The 27,450-nt window shown below is 41.9% G+C and overlaps 3 protein-coding genes across 4 annotated transcripts; all 3 read right to left on the bottom strand.

Annotated features, from left to right (window-relative positions):
- Positions 1-670: 670 nt before the first annotated feature.
- LOC110518244 (keratinocyte differentiation factor 1) lies at positions 671-6,938 on the bottom strand. 2 transcript variants are annotated; one of them, XM_021595915.2, is made up of 4 exons: positions 6,613-6,931; positions 4,957-6,080; positions 4,535-4,612; positions 671-1,551 (listed from the first exon to the last, which is right to left on the bottom strand). In XM_021595915.2, the coding sequence occupies exons 2-4, from the start codon at positions 6,059-6,061 to the stop codon at positions 1,460-1,462; spliced, it is 1,275 nt and encodes a 424-aa protein (XP_021451590.2). In that variant the 5' UTR covers positions 6,062-6,080; positions 6,613-6,931; the 3' UTR covers positions 671-1,459. The 2 variants fall into 2 exon arrangements, with proteins under 2 accessions (XP_021451590.2, XP_036829729.1); XM_036973834.1 differs by having other exon boundaries at positions 1,428-1,561; positions 6,613-6,938.
- A 13,054-nt stretch (positions 6,939-19,992) lies between these two features.
- LOC110518221 (trophoblast glycoprotein-like) lies at positions 19,993-22,565 on the bottom strand. The gene is made up of 2 exons (XM_021595890.2): positions 22,067-22,565; positions 19,993-21,457 (listed from the first exon to the last, which is right to left on the bottom strand). The coding sequence occupies exons 1-2, from the start codon at positions 22,324-22,326 to the stop codon at positions 20,443-20,445; spliced, it is 1,275 nt and encodes a 424-aa protein (XP_021451565.2). The 5' UTR covers positions 22,327-22,565; the 3' UTR covers positions 19,993-20,442.
- Positions 22,566-22,707: 142 nt separating this feature from the next.
- Positions 22,708-26,882, bottom strand: LOC110518231 (transmembrane protein 222). Its single transcript, XM_021595901.2, has 6 exons — positions 26,528-26,882; positions 26,183-26,267; positions 26,031-26,062; positions 25,814-25,910; positions 25,465-25,595; positions 22,708-24,025 (listed from the first exon to the last, which is right to left on the bottom strand). Exons 1-6 carry the CDS (start codon positions 26,638-26,640, stop codon positions 23,938-23,940), a joined length of 546 nt encoding a protein of 181 aa, XP_021451576.1. The 5' UTR covers positions 26,641-26,882; the 3' UTR covers positions 22,708-23,937.
- Between the last annotated feature and the right edge of the window lie 568 nt (positions 26,883-27,450).

Genomic DNA, 27,450 nt, shown 5'->3' with positions numbered 1-27,450 from the left:
AGGATTTGATATCCTTTCTTTTGTCAAGACCAGTCAAACGAGTTCCTCCTTTTTTCGCCGAGGGCGGAAATAGACTGACGACACACTGACCGGGGTGGGGGCTGACAACAGTAATTTGAGAGACGGGAAGAGAGAGAGGGGCTGATAAAGTAGCCCAACAACATTGCACAAACATGTTGCTGTGACAGGGAGAGCAGGCAAAACTAGAGTTTAGGAGTAGTCCGTGTTGAAGGAATAAACAGCGATGCCCGTTACATTACATGGGAAGGAAAGATTGAAAGCTTGACAATAAATTACCAGCACAGGCTTTTTTTAATGTAGTAGACTACATTAGATATTTTTAACCTTCTTGCTGCATAGCTGACCATTAACATATGATCAAATGAAAAATTAGAGATAAACCCAACATCAAACACACCATCCCTAGTGTTCCTCAATAACACACATCTGTGTAAACATAAGCAGCACAAAGTAATTGAAGACCCAACGGACTGAATCCATCCTTGAGATCTGTGTTTAATTAACTCAAGCGTTGGTGTCAATGGAGATGGAATTGCGTCTTTAACTTGATCTGTGCATGCAATGTGCATACCGAATCCCATACTCTATTAGATTTAACTATATTATCATATATTTTAGATCAACAGAGTTGAATTAAAACAGTAGCAAGTTGGCATAAAAAGGCAAGAGTATTCATTGCTTTTTTTATTTTTATAAAAATGTACCTATACATTGACAAAAAAAAACAAGTTTTAAAAAATGCCCCTATTCCAATTTCGAAAGAGATGTTTAGACAAACTAAAAAAGCAACGTACACTTGGAAAAAGGTTTTGTACAAAGTAACTCCTTTGACACTGAAAGTAAAGTATGAAGCTAAACCTGCTACTGGGTCCAAATGGTAGGGTGTCAATTTGCCCTAACACACTGTCACACACACACACACTAAAACAGGGACGGTTATGCATTAGGGTTCAGTCACTTGACTGAGAACGGAGTTAAAAATGCATGGAGTGATTTTGGTGTCTGCTAGGAGTGGCAAGGCAACAACATAACTGGTATAAAAACAACTTACAATATAGCATGCAAATACACAACAAAAGTCCATAGTTTCTTTCCCGTAAAAACAAAAAAAAATCCCCTTGTTTTTTTCCAATGTTCAGATATGTGCCAATTGGGCACCTGTAGACTGGTGCCACCATCTCGCCCTTCCAAGCAGGCCTCCCTCACAGACGGTTCCATGGTTTGGAAGGACATGCTGATTCCACACCAGAGAGAAGAGATGGCTTCAATAGTCCCACACTTAAGAGCCTCTCTGTCATTATAGGATGTCCTATTAGTTCCAGGGAGGCAAAATGACAGTGTTGGAGGAGCAACATGTCCCACAACAGCCGGCCCCAGTTCGATTGAGGCCCTTGAGAACGTCGTGCCCTGGACATTGGCGTTGACCTTGTCATGACGTTCAGAGGACGTGCAGCAGTGGGACCCCTGACGAGTCCGTCTCTGTGTCATGCTGGTAGGGAGAGTAGGCTGTAGCTGAGCTGGAGGAGTCAGCTAGGAGGGCCAGAAGAGAGAGAGACATTCACCAGTCAGTATTTGAAAATGGACAGAGACTATTAAAAAAGGTATAGAAATATTTGAAGTTACCACTTTAAAATGGTTACCGAACCACACAATACCTTATGGAACAGGTTTCCTGAACACTGGTTAAGCTTCATCCTGGATGTAAAAGCTACAGATTCTCCATTGAGTATTTTTATTTACAGGACTAGGCTTAAATTTGTGCCCGGTAAACTGTCCCTTCATCAAATAAAGACAGAAATGACATTCTGACAGCTGATATCCTGGCACACTCCCACAGATGCATATGGTGTGAAAACACCGCAATGTTCCTCCATTCAAACGGCACTGTAACAAGACTCTCCTCCCCCTCCCCCCCCGTTCCCACCATCGTACAACAACAAAAAGCTGTAATCAGGGTTACTCCCCAAATTCCATAAACCGTCGACCATTATGTAGCAGGTATTTTACGGTCACCTGATACGCTGCCCGGGGGGGGGGGGGGGGGGCGATATGCACCGCCACTACCACCTACCCAGAGCATCTAGGGAAACTGAGATGGGATGCAAGGGGTGTATAGGGTGGCAGAGCGGGAGAGGTGGTATAAGAGCCAGGAGAAAACAGCACACGGAAAAAGGAGGAATGCGAAGGCTTTCCTTCACCAGGAGTCGCATCAAAGCACAGTGTGCCACTGGTAATCAGAGAGAAGGTTAGAAAACGCCTACAGCTGCACTGGGCACTACAGCTGCGTTGAACAGAGCCCCTCAGCTACCATGACTTACTGGAACAGTCAGTTAGGCCAGAGGTTAGGCCTACTACCTCTGCTGCCGCATGGAACCCAGGATTGTGTTCATTAGGCCACGCAGATAGAAGCGTTTTGCGACGAAAAATTTGCGTTTCTAATTGGACAAGTCTAGCTAGTCCTTCCCTGTTCCAGTCACTTTTCTGCTGTTTGGTGCCTAAATGAAGACTGCCCAGGACATGTAAAGAGCCATTCCATGAGCCGCAACAAGGAAACAATGTGTTATTGTTCTGAAAACATGTATCGGATCAGATTTGGGAGAGTATTTCCAGTGTAGAAAAAATGACACAGATGCTACAGAACCCACCAAACTGTAAATAGATGCTGACTCAGATTCAAGATATACAGTGCATTCAGAAAATATTCAGACCCCTTAACTTTCCACATTTGTTACATTGCAGCCGTATTCTAAAATCGATCCGATTGTGTGTGTCCCCCCCCCCCCCCCTTCAATCTACACACACAACAGTTCAGAATGACAAAGAAAACTATTTTTTTTAGAAATGTTTGCTAATTTATAAAAAAATATATATAAAAAAAAAAATCACACTCACATTAGTATTCAGACCCTTTACTCAGTACTGTGTTGAAGCACCTTTGGCAGCGATTACAGCCTCGAGTCTTCTAGGGTATGACGCTGAAAGATTGGCACACCTGTATTTGGAGAATAAATCCCATTCTTCTCCGCAGATCCTCTCAAGCTTTGTCAGGTTGGACGGGGAGCGTCGCCTCACAGCTATTTTCAGGTCTCTCCAGAGTTGTTCGATCGGGTTGAAGTCTGGGCTCTGGCTGGGCCACTCAAGGACATTCATAGACTTGTCTCAAAGCCACTCCTGCAATGTCTTGGCTGTGTGCTTAGGGTTGTTGTCCTGTTCGAAGTTGAACCGTTGCCTAAGTCTGAGGTCCTAAGCGCTCTGGAGCAGGTTTTCATCAAGGATCTCGCTGAACTTCGCTCCATTCATCTTTCCCTCAAGCCTGAATAGTCTCCCAGTCCCCACAGCTGAAAAACATCCCCACAGCATGATGCTGGGACCACCATGCTTCACCGTAGGGATGGTGCCAGGTTTCTTCCAGATGTGACTCTTGGCATTCAGGCCAGAGTTCAATCTTGGATTCATCAGACCAGAGAATCTTGTTTTTCATGTGCCTTTTACTGAGGAGTAGCTTCTGTCTGGCCACTCTACCATAAAGGCCTGATAGGAGAACCTTCCAGAAGGACAATCATCTCTGCAGCACTCTACCTATCTCCACAGAGGAACTGTGGAGCTCTCTCAGAGTGACCATCAGGTTCTTGGTCACCTTCCTGAGCAAGGCCCTTCTCCCTTGATTGCTCAGTTTGGCTGAGCGGGCAAGATCTAGGAAGAGTCTTGGTGATTCCAAACTTCTTCCATTTAGGAATGGAGGCCACTGTGTTCTTGGGGACCTTCAATGCTGCAGAAATTTTTTGGTACCCTTCCCCAGACCTGTGCCTCGACACAATCCTGTCTCAGAGCTCTACGAACAACTCCTTCCACCCCATGGCTTGGTTTTTGCTCTGACATGCACATTTCAACTGTGTGACCTTATATAGAGGTGTGAGCCTTTCCAAATCATGTCCACGGGTGGACTCCAATCAAGTTGAAGAAACATCTCAAGGATGATCAATGGAGACAGGATGCACCCAAGCTCAATTTTGAGTCAAATAGCAAACGGTCTGAATACTTGCGTAAATAAGGTATCTGTTTTTTTGTTTTAATACATTTGCAAAAATGTCTAAAAACATGTTTTTGCTTCGTCATCATGTCGTATTGTGTGTAGATTGATGAGGAAAAACATTGTATTTAATCAATTTTAGAATAAGGCTGTAAGGTAACAAAATGTGGAGAAAGGGAAGGGGTCTGACTACTTTCCAAATGCACTGCATCTTATACAGTACAACATCTATGGTATGGGGAACTACAGGGTCTTGATACAGTAGTAGTCTAAACACTAAAATAAGTGGCAAACAATGTTACTGTAGGGGCAGGTTTGGCCTAGACTAGGGCACGTTTTCAAAAAGCATCTCAGACGAGTGCTGATCTAGGATCAGGTACGCCATGTCCATATAATCTCATTCAGTATGATATAAAATACTAAACTGATCCTATATCAGCACTCCTACAGTGAGACAGTGAATTCAAGTCCAGAAGTACTTACTTCTTCCACTGTAGTACCTCATCTTCCTGGCTAGTTCGTCCGACTGTGTCAGCTCTGACACTTTCACCTCAGGCTCCACTGTGGTAAAAACACAACAGAGTTACTCAAACATAGATGTTGATGAATGAATAGAAAATGGAGACTCAATGATACCGAAGAGGTGAGACAACAAACACTAGCGTACCAAAAGCATTTCAGCAGAGTAATCTATGGTTTCGGTATGCAACATAAACATGAAGTAAGAATAGCGGAAAACTGGGAGGTTAAATAGGAAAGTATAATGTGGAATAGAATTCATTGTTGGATTTTCTGACTTAAATTGAAAGACAAAACTATGTCACCCTTATTCTCTCAAGACCCTCAATACCTGAAATGCACTAGTTATTTTGAATGGATACATAAATGTAGTAACCCTCTCTTACTCTCACTGCTGTTAAAGGTGTACGTCATTGTTTCATTGCCACTGTCAGGAAGGAGGGTCCCTCGGTCATTCCCCCCATTTGCTCGCGGCTGCTGGTGCACTGGCTCCTGGGCCTGGGAGTTGGAGTTTTTGTTCCTCTTGCCTTTGCGCGTGCTGATGCGGATGACGCCATGCACCAGCCTGCACTCTGCCTCCCGCTGCTCCAGGTTGTAGTCCTGAGCAATGCTGCAGATCAGCTCGCTGATCTCATTGGTCTTCCTTGAGAACGACGAGTCAGACGTGCACTTGGCCAGTTGGTCGATCTGGTGCAGCGCGTAGAGCTCTAGAAGTTTCTTAGTGATGAGCGAGTCAATGTCCGTGCCGCTGTCGCTCAGGTCGTCCAGATCCAGGTCCTCCCGGGAGTAGATGGTGCTGGTGTTGCTGACGGGACGCTGGCTGTCGCCCTTGCCGCCCGTACGCGTCCGCTTGGGGCCCGACGATGATGTGGGATAGACCACCGTCTGGCCCCCGATGCGGACGTCCTTGTAGCGGAAGCTGTCACTGGGAGGCAGCTTGGAGGGCTGCTTGGCAGGCTTGATGCTGGACTCCAGAGGGATGCCGCAGGTGGGCTTGGACACGGACATGCCGTTGGGGGGGTGGGGCTGCTCAGGGTCGGCCTTGCTGGGGTGTTCCGTGGAGCTCTCGTTGTTGGCAGGCAGACAGAGATCCCGGCTGCCACAGAAGCCACAGGTGAGGACACAGCAAAGGAGCGCCTTGCAGCCACTCCAGCCCATAGAGGCACACGAGCCACATGCATTTGTGCTCTGGGGGGAGTCTGCTGAGCCAGGGATGAAGCCCAGTGTCTCTGACCCCCGCCCGTTGACGTGTCGTGTCGAGGGGGCTCCTCTGCGGCCTTGCTGCCCTTCAGAGTGACGGGTGTGGTCGCCATTGTACTGTTCCCGTGTGTTGTGGTCGGCATGGGCGTCCTTGTAGGACTCTTGGCTGGCGGTGCGGTCTCTAGAGATGGTGTGGCCCTGCTTGTAGCCGTCAGCCCTGGTGATGTGTCCCCTGTGCTGTTTGTCATGGTGGCGGGACTTTTGAGGAGCCCCTGTGCTGTGGCCAGGCATGGCTCAAAGCTCCCGGGACCTTTCAATGTGATAGGAACAATGGAATATGGGCACTTTATAATAGTCATATCTAAACACAGTAATTATTATGCTTACTAATCAGCTCTTTGCCAGTCACAGTCACATTAATCATTTCCTGTTGCAACAAGTAGACTATTGACGCCAAACAGTGAACTAATACTGCATTTTGAGATAGGCTACTTGTAGGCTACTTTAAAGATACATGTTTTAACAATCATGCAACTGGATAGAATGCCATAGGAAAAAGTCAAATTCTGATATATTTCAAGTCAATCTAAATCGCTTATCAATTTGGCCTGTGGAACTGTCACAACGACTTTGTTATGGATACATTTTCCGTGCGTGCATTCGGTCTATTTTGATCGGGTAGGCTACCTTTGTAGGGTAAAGAAATTGGGAAGTTTTAAATATGACTTTTCAAAACGCAATTAACATGTCATCTCTAAGATCACTCTGTCAGGCTTGAGTTTAGCTTGTTCGAAGTTAGGATACGCTTCTTCATATGGTGAACATTTCATTAGTCAACTTACCGCATAAATCGCTTGGGTTACTTTTGTTAACTCTTGACGCTGATAAAATTACGGAAGTCCGTACGGAAAACGTTCTTTCTTCGGATCGAGTTTGTGTGTATCGGTTTCTCAACTCTCCAACTATGTTTTCTTCACAACAAAGTCAACCGATTTCAAGAGAAATAGCTAGCTACCAACCCTAACCACTGAAGACTAAACTCAGTTGGGTAAATTCCACAGTGTTCTGCTCCTTCGTCTTCCCGTGTAGGTTATTACCTGCGGCTACAGGTAAATCCAAATTCTACAACACCCACCCACAGGGAAGACGTGACGATCAGAAATGTTCATAATAAAAGTCCCCCACGTAATAGTAGAAAAGTGTCAATAACCTGTATTTCTTCATAATATATGAAAATAATTGTCTAAACATGAACAATATTCATATTGGTTCATATTTAAATTACATTTGCAATACGTGTGTTTTAAAACATGTTCCAATGTCAAATAAATACCCCCAATGCAGAGCACTGTACATGAAATATTATTGGCGTATAAAACAAACTATTCAATGTGCCAGAGGAAAAAATATTGTAGGGAATACTCTATAGGGTCTGTAGAAGGTAGGCTATATATGGTGTCTTTTCATGGGGCGCTGGATAATATAGAATGTTGCTGGTCTTTGCTCCAGCCATTCCATTGCCCACAATAAGAATCACTCTGCCTTCAAACTCAACTCTGGACCTCGAAGCCAGTTCCACTGCTTGTTTTCATTGTCCCCCCTCTAATCAGGGAACGATATAGACCTGGTAACAACAGGTGAGTGCAATTAATTATCAGGTAGAACAGAAAACCAGAGCAAAAACTATTTCTAGATGTCGCAATAAAAGTCAGTAGGGTCTGTAGCATCTATATGTGGTATCATTTCAGGGAGAACTGAATAATATGCAATGTTGCTGGACATTTACTGTGGTCAAACATTTGAAAATGAACGCTATACGGTACAAATATAGCGCTGTACAGGAAAAACGATTATTTGTGCCGATGTTTCATTTTTAATTTTTAATTTCAGTAATTGTAGTGACCGGATTTCACCAGAATCCCAAAAGTTATTTGTGCTTTGTTCAGATAATGTTTCTCAACACTGGTGTATCTACCTGAGTGGCCAAACAGCGGAGGTGTGCACCTTAAATGCAGCAGTATTATGAAATGACAATGCAAATTTCTCCCTCTATGGAGCTAATATATATAGATATATATTTATGTTTATATATATGTTTGAAAATGTATGATGTCAAAAATGTACTACACAGTAAGGATTCTACTCTTTAATCTTTCCTGCAAATAGGCCTACCCATGAGAACGTTTTGAAATGCCTACCATTTCCCTCCGAATAGACCCTCTCCCATTCATCACGAGTCAATGTAAACACACCATTATCTGGAGTGGTATGCCTGAACCCTCCATCTGACAAAACATTTCAGTGTATCATCGCTTATTTCGACGTCAACCTCTCCCGTGACATGCTGCAATTGAATTGGAGTTCATGATATGCCCAACCTTGGTACGAATTATGATTTTATGCAACATGCTGTAACGGGCCTGATAACGGTAAGATTGTAGTGAAGTAGCATTAACGTTAGTTATAACGTGCATTATACACAGTACATTTGAAAGTGTTAAATCAAGATGTTAAGTGTTAAATTTAACACTGTCAGTGAGTACATATGGTCCCACTCTACACAGAGTAAAAAGTACACTGAAAAAAGTGTTACATTTCTAGTGTTCATTCAACAAAAAGTTAACACTGCACTACACTGGCCAGTGTTGATAAACATTTACAGTGCCTTGCAAAAATATTCATCCCCCTTGGCGTTTTTCCTATTTTGTTGCATTGCAACCTGTAATTTAAATAGATTTGTATTTGGATTTCATGTAATGGGCATAAACAAAATTGTCCAAATTGGTGATTTTTTATTTTTTTATATAACTTATTTCAAAATGTAAAAAAAAAAAAACGGAAAAGCATATGCATATGTATTCATCCCTTTGCTATGAAGCCACTAAATAAAATCTGGTACAACCGATTACCTTCAGAAGTTGCATAATTTGTTAAATAAAGTCCACCTGTGTGCAATCTAAGTGTCACATGATCTGTCACATGATCTCAGTATATATACACCTGTTCTGAAAGGCCCCAGAGTCTGCAACACTACTAAGCATGGTGCACCACCAAGCAAGTGGCACCATGAAGACCAAGGAGCTCTCCAAACAGGTCAGGGACAAAGTTGTGGAGAAGTACAGATCAGGGTTGGGTTTTAAAAAATATAAAAAACTTTGAACATCCCAAGGAGCACCATTAAATCCATTATTCAAAAAATGGAAAGAATATGGCACCACAACAAACCTGTCAAGAGAGGGCCCCCCCACCAGGAAAGGAGTGCATTAATCAGAGAGGCAACAAAGAGACCAAAGATATCCCTGAAGGAGCTGCAAAGCTCCACAGCAGAGATTGGAGTATCTGTCCATAGGACCACTTTAAGCCGTACACTCCACGGAGCTGGGTTTACAGAAGAGTGTCCAGGAAAAAAAGTAATTGCTTCCCAACCCACTGGTGGCACCTTTTTTCTTTCATTTGTATTTTTCCATAAATAGGAAGTGCATCCTGCATGACTTCGCTCACATCGGGACCTCGTTCCCTCTTATGTTTCATTGTTCACTGAACTATTCACAATATTTACACGGGCAAACTTTATACACACTCTTCCCTTTATCTACTATCGAGCACCTCGACAGTTGAGGACTGTAGCCTAGTTGAAGGGCTCTTCTAACCCCTACCATGAGATTCACCCGTTAGCAGGTAACTCCAAAGTAAAGGAGACGGAAGGTCAGAAGGCCAATACGGGGATAAGGTCCAGGTCACAGGGCCTTGCCATCAAGAGATGGTGATTACAGCGGGCAAGAAATCCTGTCAACAAGATTAAGTGGCCAGGGCACCACAGAATAATACAAGTGGTTTACCCAAGGTCAGGAAGGCTGAGCAGTAAGGGAGTTTAGATAAGAGGTGCATGCAAGAGGCCACAATAGTGAAAGGGTTCAGAACACAGGACCCCACCATTTAAGAATGGTGATGAGAATACAAGAAAAGTGTAACGCATTAATTGATAACCAAGGTGCAAACAACACTGAAATGGGCTATATATACCTGATTAAGGGCATAAAAGATCAAATAAAGAATAAGACCAGGTGGAGGCCATGTAATAATGGAGGGCCGTCAAACTACACAGGTCTAACATGCTGACCAGACTGGACACGTCACATGCGTGAGTGTCGCAAAATAAATGTAGAAATCCAAGTTATTCAATTATTGCACCCACACTGCTCGGCGCGCCAACGAGCGTCTGCGATGCCAAGGGCTAAAATAAAACTCCTTTCTATATCTGGCGCAGATCGTGCTGCAAGTCCTGCCTCTCCCATCTCGTCATTGGTTTATAGAAGCAGATACCCTCATTGGTTATACCCACGTCGTGGTAATACTATGAAAGTGTGGATGCAATAACCATATAAGTTCAAGGATGAAAAAGCCTGGAAGGAGGAGAGATGACTAGAAACGATTCGGTTGGCATTTTTATGTGTGGATTAATTGTCGGAGTAGAGGACCGCGTGCATTTCAGGTAAAATAACAACTCAATGTTTATATCCCAGGACAAATTAGCTAGCAACAGCAAGCTAGCTAAATAGGACAATTTAGATAGCAAGTGCAAGTTAACTATCTTAATTGCCATACATGTTTAATACCTTTCGACCTGTCCCCAAATTAATGTAATTGGATATTTTAACCTGCGTGTCGTGATCGCATTTGGTTTAGGGGGACAAAATACATTTACGCACTATAGCGCACGATGGCGCACGATGGCGCACGCGCGCAGCCGATTTGGGTTCCGTGTAAGCTACAGGACCTTACCCTCTAGTGCATTGCAAAGTGAGAGGTTAAAGGAGAGATCAGGATGCACTTCCTGATTATAGAAAAAATAAGCAAACACGTTTGGTGTTTGCCAAAAGGCATGTGGGAGACTCACCAAACATATGGAAGAAGGTACTCTGGTCAGATGAGACTAAAATTGAGCTTTTGGGGAATCAAGGAAAATACTATGTCTGGCATAAACACAAAACCTCTCATCACCCCGAGAACACCATGTTTTTCATCGGCAGGGACTGGGAAACTGGTCAGAATTGAAGGAATGATGGATGGCGCTAAATACAGGGAAAGTCTTGAGGGAAACCTGTTTCAGTCTTCCAGAGATTTGAGACTGGGACGGAGGTTCACCTTCCTGCATAACAATGACCCTTAGCATAGTTATGCACGCTCAAGTTCAGTTTTTTTGTCTTATTTCTTGTTTGTTTCACAATAAAAAAATATTTTGCATCTTCAAAGTGGTAGGCATGTTGTGTAAATAAAATGATACAAACCCCCAAAAAATCTATTTTAATTCCAGGTTGTAAGGCAACAAAATAGGTAAAATGCCAAGGGGGTGAACACTTTCGCAAGACACTGTAAACCATGTTGGTGCAACCCATCCTCTGTCTCTGAGTGGTACTATTCATTCCCAATATCTTGGGTGTCTGAGATTTGATTGAGCTGCACCACTAACACGTCCTTATATGAACTCTTGGCTCTTGGATGAAAATCAGAAGCAAGTTCTTACCCTCAAAAGTCTGTACACTTTGCATATTTAGTTGGCAGTCTGAGGGTCTTCTCTGAGCAGTTGACATTCGCCTCATTTAAACTCTCCACAGGCAATAGATTTTGAACCTGAGCCTCATTTATATTCTCTGTTTGTACTATTTTGTTCAATCTCACCTTGTTGTCACTAGCAATAGAATGTATACATGTGTCACAGTCATACAGATATGACAGCCCGTCATTGTTGCAGTCTTTGAAGCAGTTGGCTTCTTAACAAATCGCCTGCTAATAATCAGTATTTGGCACCACCATTAGCGCAAGGCAAGAGTGCATTGAAGTCGTGTATGGAACGGCGTTTTATTTCACGCTAGGGTAAACAACAAAAAAGTGTTAAGGGTTTTGTTTTTCCAACTGATATTCAACACAAAAAAAAGTAAATTAATTCATTAATTTAACATGCAGGCATTACAACAATAACCAGCAGGCTGTTCGACACAGCCCCCTGAAAACGGAACATATTTGGTTAGTAGAACCCCAACTGGGTATCTACCACCCAAGTTTATCTGAGACAGGTAATAACATTTTCTCCTTACCAGTGTGTGGTCTAGCAATGACTAAAATATGAAATCACATTAATATGCTTTTGGGCCACATACATGGCTGACAGTGACAACATAACATGCTAAAAAAGTAGCTGTCCATGGTGCTGATATATGTCGCACTGTTCAAATGTCAACATAAAGCTTCCTAAAGCTTCCTTTAGGGACTGTAGTGAGTAGACTGGACCCTGGTTTGATCAATCATTGTAGAGTGCTATATTTGTACCATACAGTATCCAGGCAAACCACTTTAAGCTGTTTGACCACAGTAAAAGTCCAGCAACACTCCGTATTATTCAGAGCCCATGAAATGACACCCTATAGATTCTACTGAGCCTGCTAAGTATTCCCTACAGTACTTTTACTGCGGCACCTAGAAAGGTTTTTGCTCTTTAAGCCAATATGTACTCCATATACAGTGATTTGCATTGTGGTCAATGGAATGGGTGGAGGAAAAGTCCAGCAATACTCCGTATTATACAGTGCCCCATGAAATGACTCCATACAGTTGAAGTCGGAAGATTACATACACTTAGGTTGGAGTCATTAAAACTCGTTTTTCAACTACTCCACAAATATCTTGTTAACAAACTATAGTTTTGGCAAGTCTGTTATGACATCTACTTTGTGCATGACAAGTCATTTTTCAAACAATTGTTTACAGACAGATTATTTCACTCATAATTCACTGTATCACAATTCCAGAAAAGGATGTCATGGCTTTAGAAGCTTCTGATAGGCTAATTGACATAATTTGAGTCAATTGGAGGTGTACCTGTGGATGTATTTCAAGGCCTACCTTCAAACTCAGTGCCTCTTTGCTTGACATCATGGGAAAGTCAAAATAAAACAGCCAAGACCTCAGAAAAATATTGTAGACCTCCACAAGTCTGGCTCATTCTTGGGAGCAATTTCCAAACGCCTGAAGGTATCACGTTCATCTGTACAAACAATAGTACGCAAGTATTAACACCATGGGACCGCACAGCCATCATACCGCTCAGGAAGGAGACACGTTCTGTCTCCTAGAGATGAACGTACTTTGGTGCGAAAAGTGCAATCCCAATCCCATCAATCCCAGAACAACAGCAAAAGACATTGTGAAGATGCTGAAGGAAACAGGTACAAAAGTATCTATATCCACAGTAAAACGAGTCCTATATCAACATAACCTGAAAGGCCGCTAAGCATGGAAGAAGCCACTACTCCAAAACCGCCATAAAAAAGCCAGACTACGGTTTACAACTGCACATGGGGACAAAGATGGTACTTCTTGGAGAAATGTCCTCTGGTCTGATGAAACAAAAATAGAACTGTTTGGCCATAATGAACATTGTTGTGTTTGGAGGAAAAAGGGGGATGCTTGCAAGTCGAAGAACACCATCCCAACAGTGAAGCACGGGAGTGGCAACATTATGTTGTGGGGGTGCTTTGCTGCAGGAGGGACTGGTGTACTTCACAAAATAGATGGCATCATGAGGATGGAAAATGATGTGGATATATTGAAGCAACATCTCAAGACATCAGTCAGGAAGTTAAAGCTTGGTCGCGAATGGGTCTTCCAAATGGACAATGACCCCAAATATACTTCCAAAGTTGTGGCAAAATGGCTTAAGGAGAACAAAGACAAGGTATTGGAGTGGCCATCATAAAGCCCTGACTTCAATCCTATAGAAAATTTGTGGGCAGAACTGAAAATGTGTGTGCATGCAAGGAGACCTACAAACCTGACTCAGTTACACCAGCTCTGTCAGGAGGAATGGGCCAAAATTCCCCCAACTTATTGTGAGAAGTTTGTGGAAGGCTACCTGAAACATTTGACTAAAGTAAAACAATTTAAAGGCAATGCTACCAAACACTAATTGAGTGTATGTAAACTTCTGACTCACTGGGTATGTGATGAAAGAAATTAAAGCTGAAGTAAATCATTCTCTCTACTATTATTCAGACATTTCACATTCTTAAAATAAAGTGGTGATGCTATCTGACCTAAGACAGGGAATTTTTACTAGGATTAAATGTCAGGAATTGTGAAAAACTAAGGTGTATGTAAACTAAGGTGGCTAAGGTGTATGTAAACTTCCGACTTCAACTGTATATACTTTCAACAGACCCTACTGATTATTTCCTACAGTACCTTTCCTGTGGCACCAATAATAGTTTTTGCTCTATAGGCCAATATGTATTCCATATACAGTGATTCGCATTGTGGCCAATGGAAAGGGTGGAGTAAAAGGTCATTAACCGTATTATTCAGAGGCTCATGAAATAACACCATATATAGATTCTACAGACCCTACCGAGTACTCCCGTACTCACTTTTACACCGGCACAAATAATGGTTTTTCCTTTACAGTGCTTTATATGTACCATAAAGTGTCCAGGCACACCATTTTAAGCTGACCATAGTAAAAGTCCAGCAACACTTCCTATAACCTACCTGTTTGTTCAAACTCATCTGATTTGTATTCTAGGGACTTTACTTGGTAAGTAGACTGGACCAATCAATAGTTTGTTCTGTACATTGCAATTTGTTTGTACAATACAAAAGAAAATACTGTTACTTTTCTTAAACATCACATTTTAAAATTGCATTCTTCAACAATATTACCAGTAAATAAACTAGAATAATACTATAAAAATAATGCTATTTTTAAAATTGTAATTGTAGATGTATTTACTAGTAGGCTATTATTATGTTCTTGATATTAATTTACTTAAGCTCCAACCATTTCTAAATGTGCTCCACCTTATAGTTTTCTTTATCTTATATAAAGTAGTAATTCTCTTTAGTTTATATTTTCCTCCATGTAGTTATAATTTTACATTATGCACTATGCAAAGCTGCAAAAAATATTGATTTCGTATCATACACATAGCTTTTTACCATGGACTGTTATTTTGAAGGCAAAACCAGAAAACCGGAAGTCTAAATGTGGATCGTCTCCGGCTAGTTTTGTTGCCACGATGTTCATCACGGAGTTTCTAAACCCAGAGGTGCAACATTGTGAAGTCAATGAGAGAAGTGAAACATTCTTCCTTAGTTGTTAATTTTATTGAAATTTAATGGCACAAACTAGATTTGAGCCAACGTCTGTAGTAGTTGGACATGTTATTACTCCAACCTCGTGAAAGTGGAAAACTGACACGTTGTCATTTTTGTCAAAAACTACTTTATATCGAAGGAGTGTCTTTAATTTTTGACGACTTGCACATGCGCAGTTTGGTGCCAGACGACAGTATAGACCTGATGATGTGATTCTATGCATGAGTTTAGCTAGCCAACATCGCCTACAAGTGTGATCAGGGATTTCTATTAGAGAAGCAGTTTTAGCCTATCTTCATACTGTAATCTTTGCGCTAATGAGGTGAAGTCCACAGTATGAGTCATAAACCCATAGACCTAGCGGTCAAACAGGGAAATATTTCAATTGTTTTTCCACCGTTAATTTTTCCCATAGGGGATTTTATTAACACTTAAAATGGGCTGTGTAGGTTAACCATGGTGTGAAGTTTTGATAACTGTGTAAATCTCTCTAGGACAAGGTTACTTTGATCAATATATTCGCCTGTATTTACCTCCCCAAAATGAAATGCTAATTAGCTTCTAATGTGGCTACCATAAACTACAAATGCCATGATGATCTGGACGAGACTGCCGAATCAAGGCAAAGGTAAGAATCTCTGGATGAACTATCTAATGTTAGCTAAATGTAGTAAATAATAAATTGCCAACATTTCTTAAAAATTGTACAATTCTGTGAACTGTCTTGTGCAAGTTATAAATTGACACAATACCTGTTAGCAAAGGTGTCAGTTAGAAGTGACGTGCAGGAGCTTGCAAGGATTTGTAATGTGTGTGGAATTTTTTCATTGTTGAACATAAGACTGTAAAAACACCAGGAAATCAGCTCCAAGTGATTTTAACATTTGAAGACACGGGATTGTCTACACATGTAAGCTAGGTTTGAAATCATGATGTTCTTGCTGTCAATTTGCTGTCTCAAAAAATATCTTATTAGTCACATGTGTCGAATACAACAGTGAAATGCTTACTTACAAGCCCTTAACCAACAATGCAGTTTTAAGAAAAATAAGTGTTAAGTAAAAAATAGATAAGTAAAAATATATATATATATATATATATTTATATATAATAACAAAAGAGCAGCAGTAAAATAACAATAGCGAGGCTATATACAGGGGGTACCGGTTAGTGGAGGTAATTAAGATCACATTATGTCCACTCATCCTTTATTTCACCACCCTCGTATTCAAGCTCCACGTCCGTTTCCTCCGTGTGTTGGCCACCAGCCGGATATCTATTCATATGACATATTTATCATCCAGTAGTCGGCGCAATTTGCAAAGTATCTGACCAGAGATCTGCTGATATGAGTAGCATCAGAGATATGGAACACCCAGTGTCACTTTAAATAAATACATATCAGTCGAGACATAATTAAACGTGGAAATGAGATAGATAAATAGAAGAAGCAACACACAAATAAATAAATATCCTAGACTGATCAATTGGAAAATAAATGCTGAAATAGAAAATAAAATACACAAATAAATAAATAGATATAATGAGGATTATACATGGAAATAGACCGTTCAATCATTTTATTCATTTCATTTCCTTTTTTATTTTATTATATTGAAGGTTTTCCTTATACTATCCTAATGCCTCAAACTGTTTTTTTTAGAAGTCATTTAAAACCTAAAATTTAGCACACAATTTAGTGCAAACAAAAAGTATATTTTATTATCAAAAGTCGTATTAAAAAAATGTCAAATCAGAATGAATGATGCCCCATATTGGTAATCTGGATAAAATACTATCTAGTATAAAAGGTCTTGAAATTCTGACCCTCAATATCTAAGGGTTTTGCTCGATCCTGCGCTCTCCCCACTCCCAAGCTCAGTTAGTCGGGTAAGAGGTTCTCCAAACATGGCTCCAAACCTGGGTGTATAAGCATCTCTGATGGTATGGTGAGATCTTTATCCGATGGTGGCCTGTGTCATTGTCCAGTGTTTGTAGATATTTCTCAGAGCTGGCTGTGTGTCTATGTTGATAGGAGGGGTGCTGGCCCATTGCTTCAGGATCAAGGGGGGCACCAGGGTATCACAAACTGCCTAGAAATCTGTAAATAAAAAAACACCCATCCAGATAACAGTACTGACAAACTTCATTTCGGAGGCAAACGTCAAAGTCCTTTGTCAATAGCGAAGTACACATTGAAAAAGAGGGTTAGGGTTAGATTTCTGTTTTCAATTCAAAAAGCATAGAGCAAAACATGGGCTCATCAGTCACTTAAAATCATTGAAACGCTTCCAGGTCACGTTTGTTTCGAGCATACGAACCTTATATCTCCTCTCCTTTGTTTTGTGCTGACTTTCTGTAGGTTATGCCCCTCTCTTCCAACAAATAATGAGTGAGCCGGGAGGAATGCGCTGCCTCTTCTGCTCCATGAGCATGTAATCAGAGGACTGGCTTTAACCTTACTCAGTGCATGGTGAATCCCAGCCCATTTACTGTCTTCAGTAGAGTGCATGTAAGACCTTGCTGGGGTTATTGATGATAAAAAAACGGCAAAAAAAAAAGATCAATCTATAAAACGATTTGCACTTTACGTTACTACAACAACATATCAGACATCATTCAGTGCGATATCATAAGATCACTGAATAGATAAACTCACACAGACCAGAGCCAGTTGAAACGTGGTGGGGATGAATATCTACTGTCAGTGCTGCTTTGATCAATAGCGATCATTAGGTAGAAAGTCCTGCAAATAAACTCGCACACAGGATAGAGAGATGCACCGCTGCCTGCAGAGCCAGCAGGTGCAACTCTGTCTAGCATCCTTCATCTTGTTCCACTTTCCCCCTACAGACACACTTAATCATCATCACCCCCCCCCCCCCCCCCCCAGCACTACACTTAGTAACAGAAGGGGGAAACGGGAGAAGTGTCATTCCCAAGAGTTTCCTGTAGATTTGTAAAGTTAATTTAAGAGTGAATGGAAACTTACTGCAAATATGATTTGGATAACATTTAGGAAAAAATGGTTTATTGAGCAGCACAAAGGGGTTTTTACAATTGTTTCATTTAAATTATCTTACTTAACACGGGTAAATTATGCACATGAGTTTATACACCACACGAGATCCTGCTTCATCACTTCAATACCATGTCACTTCTGCACTCTGGAAATATGTGCCCTTTCTTTCTTGCCCTGTCACGTCTGTTTACAAAGTCAGTTAATGACGAAAAGATGACTTAGTGCAGTGTGGAATCATTCAATCTTCCCAAAAGAGTAGACATTCAAGGTTAGTTTTGCAGTCAAGACCCTTCAGATAGGCAATATTGCTTTGTTTCCATCTAGATATGTCAATAAGACCCACAAAGTATTATAAAATAATACATACAACACCAAAGACAGATGGCAACTTGGTTCAATCTATGCAAGTCAGTAAAAATGTGGCCACAGTAAAAGAGGTATCAAGGCTATGCAGGTACAACGAGCCCGGCAGTTCACACTTAAAATAGGCTCTCCATTAAATAGCATAACTGTTCTGCAGTTTTATGCTTACATTAGTGATGTAATTATATTCAACACATTGTACAGAAATGCATGATACAGATAAGTCCCTCACAAATGTGAGCAGGGTTGGGCAGAAACTGATTATATGACATCTGATTTTTTTTAAATGTACAGTGCCTTGCGAAAGTATTCGGCCCCCTTGAACTTTGCGACCTTTTGCCACATTTCAGGCTTCAAACATAAAGATATAAAACTGTATTTTTTTGTGAAGAATCAGCAACAAGTGGGACACAATCATGAAGTGGAACGACATTTATTGGATATTTCAAACTTTTTTAACAAATCAAAAACTGAAAAATTGGGCGTGCAAAATTATTCAGCCCCTTTACTTTCAGTGCAGCAAACTCTCTCCAGAAGTTCAGTGAGGATCCCTGAATGATCCGATGTTGACCTAAATGACTAATGATGATAAATACAATCCACCTGTGTGTAATCAAGTCTCCGTATAAATGCACCTGCACTGTGATAGTCTCAGAGGCCCATTAAAAGCGCAGAGAGCATCATGAAGAACAAGGAACACACCAGGCAGGTCCGAGATACTGTTGTGAAGAAGTTTAAAGCCGGATTTGGATACAAAAATATTTCCCAAGCTTTAAACATCCCAAGGAGCACTGTGCAAGCGATAATATTGAAATGGAAGGAGTATCAGACCACTGCAAATCTACCAAGACCTGGCCGTCCCTCTAAACTTTCAGCTCATACAAGGAGAAGACTGATCAGAGATGCAGCCAAGAGGCCCATGATCACTCTGGATGAACTGCAGATATCTACAGCTGAGGTGGGAGAGTCTGTCCATAGGACAACAATCAGTCGTATATTGCACAAATCTGCCCTTTATGGAAGAGTGGCAAGAAGAAAGCCATTTCTTAAAGATATCCATAAAAGTGTTGTTTAAAGTTTGCCACAAGCCACCTGGGAGACACACCAAACATGTGGAAGAAGGTGCTCTGGTCAGATGAAACCAAAATTGAACTTTTTGGCAACAATGCAAAACGTTATGTTTGGCGTAAAAGCAACACAGCTGAACACACCATCCCCACTGTCAAACATGGTGGTGGCAGCAGCAAAATCTACAATGGAATGGTTCAAAAATAAACATATCCAGGTGTTAGAATGGCCAAGTCAAAGTCCAGACCTGAATCCAATCAAGAATCTGTGGAAAGAACTGAAAACTGCTGTTCACAAATGCTCTCCATCCAACCTCACTGAGCTCGAGCTGTTTTGCAAGGAGGAATGGGAAAAAAATTCAGTCTCTCGATGTGCAAAACTGATAAGAGACATACCCCAAGCGACTTACAGCTGTAATCGCAGCAAAAGGTGGCGCTACAAAGTATTTAACTTAAGGGGGCTGAATAATTTTGCACGCCCAATTTTTCAGTTTTTGATTTGTTAAAAAAGTTTGAAATATCCAATAAATGTCGTTCCACTTCGTGATTGTGTCCCACTTGTTGTTGATTCTTCAAAAAAAAATACAGTTTTATATCTTTATGTTTGAAGCCTGAAATGTGGCTAAAGGTCGCAAAGTTCAAGGGGGCCGAATACTTTCGCAAGGCACTGTACTTGTAATCAGTTATGTTACCAGCAAACAAATATTGTAATCAGATTACAGAAAAAAAACTAGATGATTAATTCTTGGATTACTTTCAAATTCAGAAAGGATGTTTTCTGTTTTCTCAATTACATTTAATTCAGCATTGATAAAAGCACAGGTTTAAGTTTGTTCCACCTGAGCGAGTGTGACCACAAGTCAGAGACCACGTGTGTGTTGATCCTTTTTTGACTACTTCTAATAAGGGGAAAGTAATCCGATTACATTAGAGTTTGGGTAATCCAAAAGTTACATGACTGATTACAATTTTGGACAGGTAACTAAACTGTAACAGATTACCTTTAGAAAGTAACCTACCCAACCCTGAATGCAAGTTCACTCCAGTCCAGTTCCATTCCAGGGAATGTGGAATCACAAATCCACCGAGATGGAGCCTGGCTTGACCTGTGTGTCTGAGGAGATCTGAACTAAACAGGTGTCAGTGGGTAGCTGTGATAAGCGGTTATCTGAGTGAGCTTGTCCAAAACTACCGTTTGTCGGTGGCTTGTCTTCGACTCTGACGTCTTTTGAGAGGTATTCCCGGCGTGGGTCAGTGTCGATCTCATAGCGGTGTTGATACCCCTCCAACACGTCATGGCAGGCATCTCGCGTCTCCACCACCCACTTTTTAATACCTTGCCGGTTGAGGTAGAGCACAAAGAGGAAGACCATGCCCACAAAGCCCAGCACCAGACCCAGGAGGACATAGGAGGTCTGCAGGGAGAGGTTGTCCACCTCGTCTCTGATTCCGACCAGAGGTGGTGAAGTGGCATGGCATCCGACAACTTGGACCCCGAGCGCCCGCAGGGGCCTGTTCTGAAACTCCCATGGTGAGGCGCAGGTCAGGGCTTCTGCATCCCCCACCTGAGCCCGGGAGCTCTTGAGCCACACGGCAAAGTCTTGGATCTCACATGTGCAGACATAGGGGTTGTGGCTCAGCAGGATGCGGGGGGCTTGCACCAGCCTCTCCAGCTCCCCCAGAGCATCGCTTCCGAACACCCTGAAAGAGTTGCGGGTCAGGTCGAGCAGCTCCAGGCGGCGCAGGCCAAAGAAGGTGCCGTTGTAGACTGATGCTAGGGAGTTGTTACCCAGGAGGAGGTGCTGCAGGCTGGGGAGGTGGGAGAACATCCCTGGGGGTAGGAAGACCAGGCAGTTCCCAGAGAGGTCTAGGCTGAGCAGCCCTCCTAGGCCTCCCCAGCGCAGTGCGGTGGTGAGATCAGTCAGTGAGGTGTAGTTATACAGGGAGCGGTTGAGGTTGAGCTCCTTTAGAGGACTCCCTGGGATGTTGAGTGCTTCAGGGTGGATGAGAGCGAGATGGTTGCAGCTCATGTCCAGGTAGCGCAGGTAAGAAAGGGTAGAGAAGCTGTGGGACGCAACCTCTGTGATCCTGGGAAGACAGATGGTCCATGTTTACAGTCCCCAAACCGATTATTGGACTTAGAAGTAATGTTTGCGGAATTATTGTCATGCTCAAATAGAGGTATCTAAATATTTCATAAATTGGTGTGATGACATTCAGGAGCACATGGAAAAATAATTTTGTTGTAGTTTAGAATCTTAACTCAAAGCTTCAGAAATGTATAGTCAAGTAAATACAAATGCCTCAATCTTTGAAAATTTTAATCTCTGCAAGGGCAAGAATACAATACCCTTTATTTTATTTATATATATTTTTTCTACCGCTTTTTCTCCCCAATTTTGTGATATCCAATTGGTAGTTACAGTCTTGTCCCATCGCTGCAACTCCCGTACGGACTCAGGAGAGGCGAAGGTCGAGAGCCATGCGTCCTCCAAAACACGACACTGCCAAGACGCACTGCTTCTTGACACACTGCTCACTTAAGCCGGAAACCAGCCGCACCAATGTGTCGGCGGAAACACTGTACAACTGGCGACCAGAGTCAGCTTGCTGACGCCAGACCTGCTACAAGCAGTCACTAGAGCGCAGTAGTGATGCCTCAGAAAACAATTATCTTTGATGAGAATATTTACTCACCCATTGTTGCTCAAAATGATGGTGGTGACATTTTTCAGTTCTTGAAACGTCTCTGATCCAATTCTGAATATATTATTTCCTGTGATGATCACATTCCTTGTGTATCCTGGAATATCTTGTGGTATGGCGCGAAGGTCCTTGGAGACGCATTTCACTGTGCGCGTGTCAGCAAAGCATCGGCAGCCTGATGGGCATTCCAAGCACTGGTGGAGCGCACAGAGTAGCGCACCAAAAAGTACAATAATCACCAAATTATGCATAACTCAACAGAAAAGTTATAAACTGATAAATACCAGAATATGCAGAAGGTGATGGTGAGTCATATTACGCCCTATCATGCACAAAAAAACTCAGATTCCGGTATGAGGTGTTAGTTAGCCTTTCTTTAGATGGTGCCGCATGATAGCCCAATGGTTTGTGTCTGCATTGAGTGAGAGGGATGTTTCATCTGCTGATCAACAGGACCGGCGAATTGTTAGCTAGAGTTTAAATACCGGCGCAGAATCAAGGAGAGAACAGTGAACAGTGAACGTCTTTTAAAGGCACAGGCGCTAATAATATTATACTACACAGAAGTCGACCTCTGTGGTGTCTTTGTGTGATATGATTTAACAGTTTATAAACAATGAACAAGCCGTCTATGCATAATATGTACATTTATTTATATTTGTTCCAATAAATAACACATAATTTGGGCGGTGCATATATTTGTCCTGCTACACACAAGTGTGTTTGTTTTTCACCTTGTGGATCCGGTATTCGAAACCCAACGCTCTAACCTCGAGGCTACGTGCCGCCCTCAATAACAGGCAGTTAAAGACCCCAGCCATCCAAGTCATAGACTGTTCTCTCTGCTACCATAAGGCAAGCGGTAGGACCGCTGCATTAAGTCTGGAACCAACAGGACCCTGAACAGCTTCTGCCCCCAAGCCATAAGACTGTTTAATAGTTTAGCTAAATAGTCTGGGTAGTTATTTGGTTAACTATCTGCATTGACCCTTTTTGCCTCATCACATATGCTGCTACAACTGTTTATTATCTAGCCTGTTGCCTAGTCACTTTATTCCTAGTTATATGTACATATCTACCTCAATTACCTCGTACCCCTGCACATCGACTCTGTACTGCTACCCCATGTATATATAGAAAGGTTAGCGTTACTGTGTATTTATTATTACCTTTCTATTATGTATATATTTGATTTTTCTCTGCATTGATGGGAAGCATTTCACTGTTAGTCTACACCTGTTGTTTACGAAGCATGACAAATACAATTTGTTTTAACTTTACTAGCCTATATGGTATAGCCTATTGCCCATAATTACTGTAATTCTATCAAATGCTTGGTCATGATTATGTACTACTGTACAGTATATTAACATTCCTGAGCATGTTGCTTCAGAGAACTTACAGTATTGCATGAACAAATACTGTCTGATAAAATACAGTAAACAATTACAAAGTAAAATGATGTTGAGCTGTTATTATACTGGTTAAATGGGGTTCAGTAAGAGACCAGTATGAATTTATGACCATAGACGATATATTTCCGTTCCAATTATTGTCATTTAGCAGACGCTATATCAGTTCTATATTTATGGTTATGACTATCCCAAGCCAAACATTCATTTATACGACATTCCTTTCTGTTATCGAGTAAAAGGTACTTCAAAACAAGCCAGAACAGCTGGCCATAACTGCCCTCATGAGACACCTTTCTGATGGATGTCGGAGAGTGTGGATATTAGTACTGCACAAAGAAGTGTCCCATCGGAACATTCCTCTTCTTCATTCACTTTCATGATTACAACTGAGCAGGAAAATCCCTTGTATTATCTCTCCCCTCCTCCATCGCCCCCTCCCTTGTGTGGTCAGTGCAGGTTGAGTGTTAGGATGAAGGTGACGAGGGCTCCAGTCAGCATGAGGAAGGGCAGCCAGGTCTTGAGGAATGACACACAGCTAGGGAAGGACACAGACAGAGAGAGAAAGCACAGTGAGAGTAGTAATGACAGTCATTAAATCTTCACATTTCAGCCGTTGGTCAAAAACACATACTAAAGACATTTGTAATCTATACTGCCCTACAAAGGCAAAACGCAGGAACTACACTTTTTTTTGGTCAAAATTTAGTTAAGACTGAAATCAGGCTTTGTAGTATCTGTTTTATCTTGTGACAAAGTGACCTGGACCAATTATGTTCTGTTTCATAGAAAGTTTGAGTTGGATTTTGTAATTACTGCAAACTTCTAAGTAAAATCAGCAGTAACTGAAGTTACTGCACTTGGGCTTTGTTCCACCATGTTTTGACTGTGGTTACCCACTCTGCCATACAAAGAGCAGTGAAACTCAACGCAACAGTGAAACTGAGAAAAATGTCTTTAAACTTTTATTTGTTGTCCAGACACATATGTTGTAGGTAGATAAGTGATAATGCACTGATGTAGTATCTTATTCTGAAGTAATTTTTTATGCATTCAACCATGACCCCTGATTTGACCTATGACCCCCTAAGTCAAATAAATGACCATTCAAAGTCAAACAGAAAAAACAAAGAGTGTTGCATAAACACATTTAGATTGTAGAATCTACACAGTCATATTTTTTTATTTAGATTTATTTATTCCCTTTATGGCGGGAAAAATGCTTGAGGGTCGCCTTTGCCTTTTGTAGGGCAGTATACAGGGACAGGTAAGGATGTGCAGTCAGTTCAATTTCCCCGAAGCCTGTGTAAATTACACACAGGGCACTGAGGGCAGACCAACTCTCTTATCTCCGAGGTTTACCCCACTCCCTTCCCCTCACTCCCTCCCCGTCCTCTACCCTGTCCTCCACCCCTGTCCCCCCGATCCAGCAGTGGGAGCCCCAGCAGAGAGTTGATGTGGTGATGCAGGGGCCACATCTGGCAATGATGAATTACACGCTGCCCCACTGTTGAAGGACGTGGCGCCCTCGGACGATAATGTGCAGGCTGCACAAAGCAGTGACGCCAGCTCCCTATGTGGGTCGGGGGAGAATAATGAGGGGGTTTCTCAACCGCATATGTTTCCCCGTGTCTGGAGCTCCTCTGTCCCTCCTGCAGAGCGTTGTCTGCTGCCAGGTGCATGCTTGCTTGTTCAGACTCGGTGATGCTGTTTTGCAATACAGACCGGTGTTGCATAGTTTGATTCTGCCCATTTCATCAGCATGTCTGATTCTAGTCCTTCCCACACCAGTTAGTCAAATGATCCAGAGGAAACTCACACACACAGAGTGATTGGTCAGTCAGAATGATGCTTTGTGAGTGGCAAGTATTGTTGTACAGAAGATTCTGTGTTCGTGCCTTGGTTAGGACAGGAATGAGCATACTCTGTTACATAAAGTAGAGTACCTCTTCATTGCATGATTGCATGGTATCTCACCTGACATGCCTGCCATGGATAAGAGTCTGCAGGCATAGGTTGACCATGTTCCAGGACGTTCTGTTGTCGTAGCGCATGAGGTTGAGGGCCCGGGCCACGTGGGAGTGGCAGTTATCACAGCAGAGGTTGTGCTACAAGAGACAGAGGAAGAAGGCTAGTCAAGTCTAACTCTAGGCATTTTTGTCACTATCGCTCCAATGGGCCTTTACAATTACTGTACAAAACATGTACATATTTACCCTTTGCAATAGGCCTTACCTGAAGATGTTCATTAGAACCTAGGAAAGAAATATAATTCCACTACTAGACCTTCCTGTCTGTCTTATTATGACACTGTCGATGTTCATACCGGCCTGCATTTGTACTCCTCCGATGCATCGTGCACCGCTTTGTCCCAGGCAGCTGAGCCAGTGCCACACACCTTATCAACATCAAGCTTCCAGTACCTGTTAAGAGACAAGCAATGCTGCAGATACCTTACCACATAACCGCAATGCCTGCATGTCAATTTTGAGCACAATACGCCAGGCCTAGCTCCAAGCATTGAACGAACAAAGCCAACTTACTTTGTTGGTCTTCCAAAGGCCATATTATCTTCCTGAAAGGAAAGATGGGAAATGTTGAGGAACTATCACAAAACAGATGGTCCAATAATATTAGGCTTATGCACATAAAGCTGTAGGCCTACTGTCATAATGCATGATCTGCATATACTCACAGACACTAAGTACGATCCAGCGAAGTCTCTTATCACGCCTGCAGAAGTACAGATCCCCATGTGACCAATGAAGGGGAGCAACCACCTGAACAAAACAGAGGTACAGCACTGTATTGGGGGGTCCTGGGAATAAAGAGTGCGCGTATATTATAAGGCATCTAACGGTATGGGCGTTTTAATTCCAGCCCACATAGTATTTGGAAATTTACTAGCTATAATGCAAGCTAAAACGATGTGATAAACATCAATGGTCATGTAGGCTATCAACATGATCTGTCACGTAAATAGTGTCTCCATTTCAGATGGTGAGAGCAAAAGAAAACAACCGGAAAAGTGGCTACTCACGACAGTATTGGAATAGGTGTCCAAACGATACAATAAGGATAACGGCTGTTTTTCCGGTCTAATTTTTCGAATCCGTCGTGATAATTAATCATTATGTCCGCCTCCTGCGCCATCAGTAATTTGGCACTCTGACGTAGCCTATGGCTACTAAAACGCACAGCTCAAAAATGGCGGCCGCGTTCCAGGCCGTATGCAAAGCAGTCACGCACCAAATATCACAAAGCCAGCCTGGATATTAATTAAATGCCAAATGCAGACGTTTTTAAATCAATATCAAATAATTTATCGGCAAAATATAAGTAAATTAGATTTCCATTAAAATGGGAAAATAGCTTTTCTTTTTTGCAAAAAACCACTTCTCAAAGGTCCAATGTTAAGAAGCCGAATGTGGTGGTCCTGGGCTGGCATGGTTAAACGTGGTCTGCGGTTGAGGCTGGTTCGACATCCTGCCAAATGTTCTAAAACGACGTTGGAGGTCATTTATGGTAGCGAAATGAAGATTCAATTCCACGGCAACAGCTCTGGTGGATATTCCTTTTGTCTGCATGCCAATTGCACACTCCCTTAAAATGTTGGATATTTGTGGCATTGTGTTGTGACAAAACTGCACATTTTAGAGTGGCCTTTTATTGTCCCCAGCATCTTGTCATACTTGAGTAAAAGGAAATATTTCCTAATATAAAATGACAAGTGAAAGTCACCCAGTACAATACTACTTCAGTAAAAGTCAAAGTATTTGGTTTTAAATATACTTAGGTATTGAAAGTCAATGGAATATCTAAAATGTACTTAAGTATCAAAAGTATAAACCATTTAAAATTTCTTATTTTAAGCAAACCAGACAGAACCATGTTATTTTTTTATTGACAGATAGCCAGGGGCACACTTCAACACTCAGACATAATTTACAAATTAAGCATTTG

The sequence above is a fragment of the Oncorhynchus mykiss genome, chromosome 3, assembly GCF_013265735.2.
Source record: "Oncorhynchus mykiss isolate Arlee chromosome 3, USDA_OmykA_1.1, whole genome shotgun sequence".
Taxonomy (NCBI): domain Eukaryota; kingdom Metazoa; phylum Chordata; class Actinopteri; order Salmoniformes; family Salmonidae; genus Oncorhynchus; species Oncorhynchus mykiss.
The sequence above is the reverse complement of the archived record's forward strand: the minus strand, read 5'-3'. Positions and strand labels throughout refer to the sequence as shown.

Coding starts and splice junctions, on each gene's coding strand:
- LOC110518231 (XM_021595901.2), bottom strand. CDS start 26,640: ATGGCGCAGGAGGCGGACATAATGATTAATTATCACGACGGATTCGAA. Junction 26,063..26,182: donor CTGGATCGTACTTAGTGTCT/GTGAGTATATGC, acceptor CTTTCCTTTCAG/GAAGATAATATGGCCTTTGG. Junction 25,596..25,813: donor AGGAGTACAAATGCAGGCCG/GTATGAACATCG, acceptor TGTCTCTTGTAG/CACAACCTCTGCTGTGATAA.
- LOC110518221 (XM_021595890.2), bottom strand. CDS start 22,326: ATGCATAATTTGGTGATTATTGTACTTTTTGGTGCGCTACTCTGTGCG. Junction 21,458..22,066: donor ATCATTTTGAGCAACAATGG/GTGAGTAAATAT, acceptor CTGTCTTCCCAG/GATCACAGAGGTTGCGTCCC.
- LOC110518244 (XM_021595915.2), bottom strand. CDS start 6,061: ATGCCTGGCCACAGCACAGGGGCTCCTCAAAAGTCCCGCCACCATGAC. Junction 4,613..4,956: donor CACCTTTAACAGCAGTGAGA/GTAAGAGAGGGT, acceptor TTTTTACCACAG/TGGAGCCTGAGGTGAAAGTG. Junction 1,552..4,534: donor GAGGTACTACAGTGGAAGAA/GTAAGTACTTCT, acceptor TGGCCCTCCTAG/CTGACTCCTCCAGCTCAGCT.